The 9331-nt window shown below is 48.3% G+C and overlaps 1 protein-coding gene across 1 annotated transcript; it reads right to left on the bottom strand.

The window, feature by feature from the left end:
* Positions 1 to 151: 151 nt before the first annotated feature.
* On the bottom strand, positions 152 to 9180 carry pptc7a (protein phosphatase targeting COQ7 a). Its single transcript, XM_085787732.1, has 6 exons — positions 8611 to 9180; positions 6972 to 7151; positions 4545 to 4743; positions 1571 to 1694; positions 1336 to 1465; positions 152 to 1232 (listed from the first exon to the last, which is right to left on the bottom strand). Exons 1-6 carry the CDS (start codon positions 8810 to 8812, stop codon positions 1174 to 1176), a joined length of 894 nt encoding a protein of 297 aa, XP_085643858.1. The 5' UTR covers positions 8813 to 9180; the 3' UTR covers positions 152 to 1173.
* Positions 9181 to 9331: the final 151 nt, after the last annotated feature.

The raw sequence follows: 9331 nt of genomic DNA, 5'->3' as shown, positions 1-9331 counted from the left end.
ACACACACACACACACACACACACACACACACACACACACACACACACACACACACACACACACACACACACACACACACACACACACACACACACACACACACACACACACACACACACACACACACACACACACACACACACACACACACACACACACACACACACACACAGACACACTGACAAGCACATTAGTGCATTCATCAACCACACACATTCACACACATACACGCATCACAATCATGACTGTAGCAGCAGCAGCTGTGAGATTAAAGGGAGGACATCAGTTTGACACAAAATCTTGAGAAGCATTTGAACTAAAAAAGATTTTCTTCCAATGAAGTAACAAAATGTGTGCACGGTTTGGAAAAGGCAGCTGCCGCTCTTCTGTTTGACATCGTATTGGATCGACCCGACTAACCACACATGTACAAATGTCACATACACTCTGTTTTTTTTTTGCAAAGTAACTCATCAAAACATCCCAGGACAGCACACAGTCCTATCTTCATATCTGTCATCTGCTCCCTGCACCCACGCACACAGTTCCAGGCTCTTTGTCGAACATCCGCTCGCACAAGGTAGCCCGCTCACCGAGCCCTAATGCTGCCATTTCCTGAGCACTTCCCTTCTTGACTCTACTGGAGGACCGTCTCTTTCCCCTTCTGGCGGCTCATTGGTCGGCCGCTCTAACAGACTCGTGTCTCCTGTCTGGCTTCATCTGCCCCATTTTTTTTTTTCCAAAACTCCACTTCCTCCCTGCCCCCGGCCCGGCCGTCGGAGAGACACGACTTGTCCTGGTCATCTCCGACATGCCCGGCAGCTGCTTATCCCGGGCAATGGGATTATCCACTGAGCACAAAGATGCCAACGCTGCAGCCCCGGCCAAGAGGACGCGCCACCCCTCTGCTCCACTGCTCTTTATTCACAACCTCTCTGATGTTGTGCACCATCACACAGACGTGGGCATGTGGGAGGTTTTTCTTTTTTTTTTTGGAGGGGACACGGGGTGATGGTCGGCTGGCAGTTGAGGCGGACTAGTACCAGCGAAATGCAAAGGGTGGGGGGGAACATCTGACATTAGTCCTTCATCCTGGCCAGCAGGAATCAAAGCAGTCCGTCAGCTGCAGAGGCAGATGCCCCCCCTGCCCCTGCCACAGCTCCACACAGACTCTAGTCGGTGTACTCTGCCACTATGGACAGCAGCACTGTGATGTCGTCTGGCTTTCCTCCTGCAGACAGAGCAGCGTCCCGTTAAAATGTGGCCAATCAGAAAAACAGGAAACACTCGTATTATGTGTTTAATGAGGCTCTGAAATAAAAAAGGACACCGACCTCTTACATTCAGACCATTGTCACAGGCAAACTGTGCGAAAGGCGACATGTAGTTGGGGTCGTATGCCAGGACATGGGCCTGCTCTGCGATGCTGCGAGCCGTCTGCTGGATGCTCTCATAGTTTGTGTTCTGAGGAGAAAAACAAAACAAACAAAGCAGGCATTAGGTGTGTGTTCCAGACACATCTCTAACTCCACTCCCACCAACCAACCAACCAACCAACGTGAGACTTGCCTTGAGCTTCTTCAACTCTTGCAGGATCATGTAGTCAGGCATGTTGTCAAAGAGTCCGTCGGTGGCCGTGAGGATGATGTCGCCCAGCTGGACGTCGAAGGAAGAGCTCTCTGCTGCGTCAGGGCTGAGGGCACAGAGGCAGGACAGTCATCCAGAGAGCCAGAGAGCCATGCATGGGATGTGTGAACCTTTTGGCTCAGGGGCCACAATGAGTTTTATCATTTGACGGACGGGCCAACCAGTATCGAATGGAGAGTGGTAATTAAAACCATTATCTACAAGTAAAAGAAAACTACATTCAAATTACATTTGGTTTCAGTGGGAGCAGTGTTGCTGGTCACCAATTTTTTCTTTGCTATAATTTGGACAATTTTGTACCAATATTAGAATGGCCGGATATAAAAAGCCCAATGGGCCGCATGAAAATACAAACTAAGCAGCATCACCGAGTCCATGGCTGCAGCAGGAAAAAGTCCTGTTTAAAGCAGTTTCCCTCCTCCCTCCTCCCTCCTCTTCCTCTCCAGTTTTACCTCACATACAGGGAATTAGTCCTGTCTGACCTCATAAATAAATCTGCACCTCCGGCCCCGGCCTCTCCTCTTCTTGGTGAATACTCAGCCATTACAGCAGATTACTCCACCTGGTGGGAAAATGTACTGAGCCTCTACTGTTTCATCTTGGCTACAGAAGAGTCATCACATGCTGGGGAGGGGATAAATTCGAGGGACCATCACATGGGGGTTTTGGAAAGGACACTCGGGTCCAATAAAGGGCGCTGCCATTATGATGGTGGCTGCTACAAATACATACAGGAAGGGAACCAAGTGGGTCTGTAAGTGTCGAGTTCGCTTCTTGGAAGATGCACAGTGTCCAGCCAGTGTGAATGCTTTTCATTACAAACTGTCTGGACACCCCGAGCACAGGAACAGCCCGTGCTGTCCTCTGCTGCGACTCTGTTGTGGCTGACATTGCAGTTCGCACCAAAAAAATAACTGTGAAGGTTTTCCTGGCACAGGTAGATGTGCACACACTGACTGACTGAGACTGATGCACAAGACAAGAGCATGTGACATTAGCAGCAAATGCTCCTACACATACATTGCACGGCATGTGTAACTGGACTGAAAGAGCCCTCTGTGTTTGGATTCATCATCCACATCCATGAGTCTGAGCCCGCTCTCAAATGCCAAGCGGAGACACTTCGGATAATTACACCCTCTTAGCTCTGAAATGTCTGATTTTTTTCTGTTCTGGGGCCATGTGAGGGGAATGTAGATCACCGCCACGCTGCAGCGCCACTTAAACACCGCCTGCCAGGGAAACCACAGCCTTAATATTCACCTGTAAGCAGCACACAGCTGCAAGATTATCTGCAGTATCATCACAGGAGCAACCATCCCCACAGAAGCAGGAGCTGCACTCTGGCTGATAACCATCTATGAAAATCAGCTCTAGTGTATTACGTAAAACGTTGTTTACAATGGCAAATGTAGACATGGTGATGAACTACAGTCATATACAGTTAGTATGTTGTTAGATCCCTGTACTGCCTGCATCCAGACGTCTATCCCACTTCCTCAAGCCACTACTCCTGGTAGACACGCCCGTTACGGCGGCTTTCCTCTTATGATCTGAGCACTTGTTACATGCTAGGATAAATTTAAATTTAAGGGTTTGGAAAAATAACCTTTTAGGGACCTGTTGAACTCTCTCAAGTGAGTTTGAGAGCTTAATCTTGAGAGATTGAGAGCTTAATCTGCTGTAGTGTAAATCAATGTAAATCCTTCACCTATATGAATAACATATAAGTCTGCCTTTAAATGAAAACACTAAAACACTCTGATACAAAGTAAGCATATTGTCAAGAGCTATATTAAAACCACTAGTGGAACATTTACAAGAAATGAAAATAAAACACTGCCGTGCATCCTACATGTACAGTAGTTCAGGTTCATCTGCCGTCAGTTTGGGAGCAATGCTTTTAAGAGGCTCAAAATAATCAGCGTGATTCAAGACTGAGCAAGTGAAAAGCTGGCTGAGCCCTGCTGCTGCTGCTGCTGCTGCTGCTGCTGCTGCTGCTGCTGCTGCTGCTGCTGCTGCTGCTGCTGCTGCTGCTGCTGCTGCTGCTCCATCTCTCTTCAGTTTGCCCATCAGCCCACACAGACTTTGACCCGGGTGAGAGGGAGAGCTGGGCAAACATCCAGCGCCTGGCCTGCACTCGGCTGACATCTACGGTGCTGCCTGCTTGGCACGCCACACCAACGAGACACAGCAGCACGTGGCCCCCCACCCCCCCGCCCTCCCCGATACCACAGCTCCAAACAGCACGGTGGCTAATTCAGTGAACCCTGCAGCCTGTGAGGGAGGCGGGCGCCACACAGCCGTTTATCAGGCTAAGCGCCTTTGTTATGCGAGCATGTGATCTGTATTGTTATCAGGATGTGTTGGGCTTTACCACATCTGCTGCACAGAGCACATGCATGAGCCCCACTCTATTAACTGTTCCATTAAAGGGATAGTTCAACATTTTGGCCCATTGCCATAATCCCTTACCTTTAATTGTCAGTGCAAGCTAATTTTAGAACGGCGGAGCAGAGCCGCAAGCTGCTCAGAGCTACGATACGGAGGCTAATGGGATTTCTTGGTTTCCCTCATCAAACTCATCAAATACACAATCTGACAACTCCAAAACGCTCTCGTGGACGTAGCTCGTAACGTAGCTCTGAGCAGCTCGCGGCTCTGCTCCGCCGTTCTAAAAATAGCTTGCACCGACAATTAAAGGTAACGAACCTACTGCTATGACTATAGGGATTATGGCAATGGGCCAATTTGCCAAAATGTTGAACTATCCCTTTAACTATTAAGTACATACATCCACCTCAACCTCTCCCCTTCCCCCCTCCCTCCCCCACCCAGGCCCGTTTAGAGGTGGAAGCAGCAGATGCAAAAGGTGCGGCCCTGCACTGGGTCTCACCTGTCACTGAGGACGGCCCCCTCGGCCCCCGGGGGGGCGATGGACAGCTGGAAGGGTGTGTTGAAGTAGTGCTGCTGCTCGTCTGAGCGGTGGACCACCTCCCCTCCCCGGACCACCAGGAAGCCCGAGTCTCCCAGGTTGGCCGTGTGCAGCCGGTGACTCTGGCGGTCCAACACCACGATGCAGGCCGTGCTGCTACCTACACACACACACACACATTTCTTGACATTTAATTTCAATGCAAAGGCTGAAAATATCCTAAAAATAAAATGCAAATAAAGGTATAATCATCATCAGTGTGTCATCAGCTGTATGTAACAACATCACTGAACATTCATGAATAAGTCATTTTAAAATAACAATTAATTGAAATTTTAACTGATGGCCAACTGCATCATTCAAATCAGCTGAAAATCAGCTGGAGCTGAATAACAGCTCGATAAAAGGTCAAATGTGTCACAGCACTGTTGTGCATTGTCGGCATTGTAAATGTTGTGTTGCTACAGAGACGCCCCTGGACAACAGATCATACTGTCAAGATGTTAAGAGACATGTTTTTTGTCAGCACACGTCATGTTCTTCATGTGATTCCAGGTGTGAGCACAGATGTTACTACAGACATGAACAATGGCTCAGTTCTGTGTAGGTCTCCCAGTGAACAGCTGAAGGAGCCACACAGAGTTCAGCCACCGCTCATTTCATTATTTAAACTGGTGCTTTTCATTTTGTATAGTGTCAGTATCTGCTGTGAGAGAAGAGGCTCTAATCTCCCCTTTAGATTTTACATTTTAACTGGGAATGTTCAGACGTATGTCTGGATGAAAACAGAACAAAGCTGGAGTCATAATAAAAACAGTTTCTACAATTATACAGCCAAAGAAATAACTCTGTGTTTGTGCAAAGATATCCATCTCCAGTGTGTTTGAGAGGCTGGTGAATGAGGTTAAGCCTGAATACACAAACTCCAAACGCCACAATCAGTGTAGAACTTTTCATCATTTATTGAGTTCCACCATCTGGGAGGCGGCGGAGAGGAAACGTGAGCCAGCGAGGCCGGGCGGACAGCGTGCGGCCACACCCTGCTGGTGATTCATCTGGCACGCCAAAATATGCTCTCTGGGATCAACCTTCAGAAACCCCTCACGCACTGTGACTCACTCGCTCTCGTCTCTGTTTTCCCTGCCAGCAGCAACAATTACACACACTCTGCCCGCCTCAAGAACATTCCCTCTGCCGTGAAGTAGCAGCACAATGCAGCGCTGTTTCCCCCTCCCGCCGCCGCCGCATGTGATAACGGGATTGGAAAAGTACTGAAACTCACAGGGACCGATCTGTTTTGTAAAAACACTCCTCGGCCGATGATGCTACACGTTTGTGCGTGCTTCGTTATCGGGGGAAGTGGTGTGATGGAGGAAAGCGATTCTGGAAGTGAACACAGCGCGGGGCTGGGGCAGGTTGGGACTTGGGGCATTCTCAGGGATTCTTAATGGGATCTGGCTGTTCTCTGAGTCATGATGCAAAAATCTCCAACCAGCCGCCACTAAACCGAACAGACGGAAATAAACAACCTAGTCCTACATCACAAAGTCAGATCTAAACCACATGGACGACATCATGTTTCACGGGGCAGGCCAGGCACGGTACGCCTTCACACACCGTCCAGCGGAGCGCAGCTTTTAGGAGCCTCTGAATGAGTCTGGTGAACCTGAGAGTAGGACAACCAGGAGCACCACAGTCTGAGGTCTTTTGAGAAAGTGTTAAAGGGATAGTTCAACATTTTGGCCAACTGGCCCATTCTCATGCATGATCTGATATCACCAAGTAATTAACAGCCCAGGAGCGCTGTTATAACCAACTGGTTAGGTTTAGGGTTAGGGTTAGTCCTGGGCTGTTGTTTACTTGGTGATATCAGATCGTGCATTCTCATAATCCCTTTAGTCATAGCAGTAGGTTCGTTACCTTTAATTGTCGGTGCAAGCTATTTTTAGAACGGCGGAGCAGAGCCGCGAGCTGCTCAGAGCTACGTTACAGAGGCTCAGGGGATTTTTTGGTTTCCCTCATCAAACTCATTGTTTTGGAGTTGTTGGATTGTGTATTTGATGAGTTTGATGAGGGAAACCAAGAAATCCCATGAGCCTCCATAGCGTAGCTCTGAGCAGCTCACGGCTCTGCTACGCCGTTCAAAAAATAGCTTGCACCGGTAACAAACCTACTGCTAAAAATATAGTGATTATGGCAATGGGCCAATTTGACAACTTGTTGAACTATCCCTTTAAGTTTAAGTGCTTCAGTAAAAAAAAGAGCTGAGAGACTCTTACAACCAGACAGTGACATGTGCCATTCATATTGGTGCTTTTGCGTACACTGGGTTGGAGGCTGGGATGTTTATTGAGATGAAACCCTATCAACTCCTGAGGCGTCACTCACCCAGTAGCGGCACTTTGTTCTGCAGCAGCTCGTAGTAGCTGGACGTGAGGACTCCCACGGGGTTGCTGGGGACAAAGCGTCCCTCCTTCACCAGCCTCTCGCACGTCTTCATCAGTGTACCTGAAAACTGGGACGGGTCCACGCCATAGTCTCGCCATCCACCTACCCCGTCCGCCACACCTACAAGAACAAGACGGGTGCTGATTTAATGAGTGGAAATCACATTTCATCTATTGATGTTGGTTTAACAACACAGGCTTCTTTGCTAATATCTCTGCATTTTGAATTATGCACAATTATTGCTCTGTTTGGAGCACGAAAAAAAAAAAACACCAAATCATTTCTGACATTCCTCAGACTGATTTCACAAGTGAGATACAAGAACAATACCACACAGCTGCACAACAAAGAAACACAAAGGGCACTGTTTACCAAGATGCAAAGAGGACATCCAGTACAGAAAGTACAGTTGAAGAAATGAAGGAAGTGTCTGTGAGTGTACGACACAACCTGCATCAATAAGTCGTTCATCTTTGACTTTTCATTTAATTTCACTTATTTCTAATAAACCTTAACCTTAATACCTAATACCTTAATCATATTTAATGTAGTTCAGTCAGTGCCTTTTTACATCTACATGTGATGAATTATCTCTCTCTTCTTTTAAAACTAGAACCATCAACCAAATTGACCAAACCGCTAAGTGAAGTCCTCGTATATCTCTCTATGGAAACTTGCTCCAATTTGTAGATTAGCAAGTGGCTTGTTCCCATAAGAGCTTTTGATAAGGTCCAGGATTTTCCGAGAAAGGAAACTTTAGTCTCCTTACTCCCAGGACGCCAGCATCTGCTCCACTGACCATACAAGGACGGCCCTCTGTGTCTCCTCGGCCTGTGCCAGAGCAGAGAACCAGGCCCGCTCACAACAGACGCACAACTCTGAAACTCATCAGCCCTGCAGAACCTCCCAAAAATAACTCGACTGGAGAGGATGTCCTGGTTTGAATGATTCCTCGCGTGTCTCGACTAACTCATGCAGAGGCATTCACTGGAGCTGCAGTCCTGTAGAGACGGTTGTTTTTCAGAGAGCCATGTCATTTTAATTTTAATTTTAAACCTCAGTAAAGCAGACTTGAAAGCTTGACTTGTTTTTGTTGTGAAGGATGAACTCATGTCAGAGAGGATGCACTTCAGTGATACAAGTAATCAATAGTTATACATCAACAAAACATTAAACACTGAAGCACAGAGCTTTTCCATGAGCTTTCTATATATAATCTGCTTTATATGCCTAATATATGGTGTCTGACCTTTGTAAATCATCCTGCAACTGTTATTAAATGTAATTGTTATGTTCTGCTGCTGCTTGTAAACTCGTCGTCCCTGTAAATGAGGGAAACCTCAGTGACCAACGAGTTAAAATAAAGGTTTAAATAAAATAATATATATTATTAATAAGCATTTGGTCACACGTGCTCTCCTCTCTCCTATCAGGAATTTCACCATTCAGATAAAGGCTGTGACCTGTGACCTCTCGCTCACGTCAATGCCAGGTTCACACACTGGTTGGATGTCGCACTTGCAGCTTGGTTAATGTTTTCTTTTCTACAACATGTGGATCAAACCAAACACTGACTCACCCAAAACATCGGCGGACCTGTGCCGGGCGATGAAGCACGCGTCGTCCCCGTAGCACATCCCTTTCTTCAGGATGCCCTTCCGGAAGTCCTTGCCGAAGCCGCAGCTCGCCGTCACCAGGCTGTAGTCGCGGCTGTCTGTCTGGGAAAGTCCGCCGATGACAGCTCTGGCAACCAGTCGGCCGTAGGACAGCACGGACAACATCACCCACACGCCGGCTCACACCTCACCAAACCGGCCGAGCGAGCAGCCCTGCGAGCCTAGCAGCGTAGTGGACTCACAGTGTTGTCTTGCTAACTTGCTAACGAGGCTGCTGGTGCTGGTAGAGTAGACCGACGCTGCTGCCGCTGCTGCTGCTGCCGACAACAGCCGCCGCGCAGCCACAGACAATGCCCCTCCGCCGGGGAGAGGAGAGAGGAGAGAGGGGAGCAGCCCCCGGGGGGAGGGGGGAGGCTTTAATCCTGCGCCCGGAGAAACTGAAGGAAGGAAAACTCACTCACAGAGGACGGTCACCTCGTCGGCTCCGCTGGTGCTCCCCTGGCTGGTGTGTGTCGGTGGCCATGGCGCCAGTTGCTGTGTGTTGTGAGCATAGACTGTAAAAAGAATGGACGTAGCGTCCGTGACGTCACCCATTGGTTTGGGGGAGTCTGTTTTGTGCCGCTACTACGGGGGTTTGAGCCGCGCCATGTTGGATTCTACTTGCCATATTTGGAGCGGTGCAGC

Source organism: Trachurus japonicus, chromosome 9 (genome assembly GCF_045865225.1).
Source record: "Trachurus japonicus isolate A0001 chromosome 9, Traja_1.0".
In the NCBI taxonomy this organism is placed as follows: Eukaryota; Metazoa; Chordata; class Actinopteri; order Carangiformes; family Carangidae; genus Trachurus; species Trachurus japonicus.
The sequence above is the reverse complement of the archived record's forward strand: the minus strand, read 5'-3'. Positions and strand labels throughout refer to the sequence as shown.

Coding starts and splice junctions, on each gene's coding strand:
- pptc7a (XM_085787732.1), bottom strand. CDS start 8,812: ATGTTGTCCGTGCTGTCCTACGGCCGACTGGTTGCCAGAGCTGTCATC. Junction 7,152..8,610: donor CAGGTCCGCCGATGTTTTGG/GTGAGTCAGTGT, acceptor TTGTTCTTGTAG/GTGTGGCGGACGGGGTAGGT. Junction 1,233..1,335: donor CAATGGTCTGAATGTAAGAG/GTCGGTGTCCTT, acceptor CTCTGTCTGCAG/GAGGAAAGCCAGACGACATC.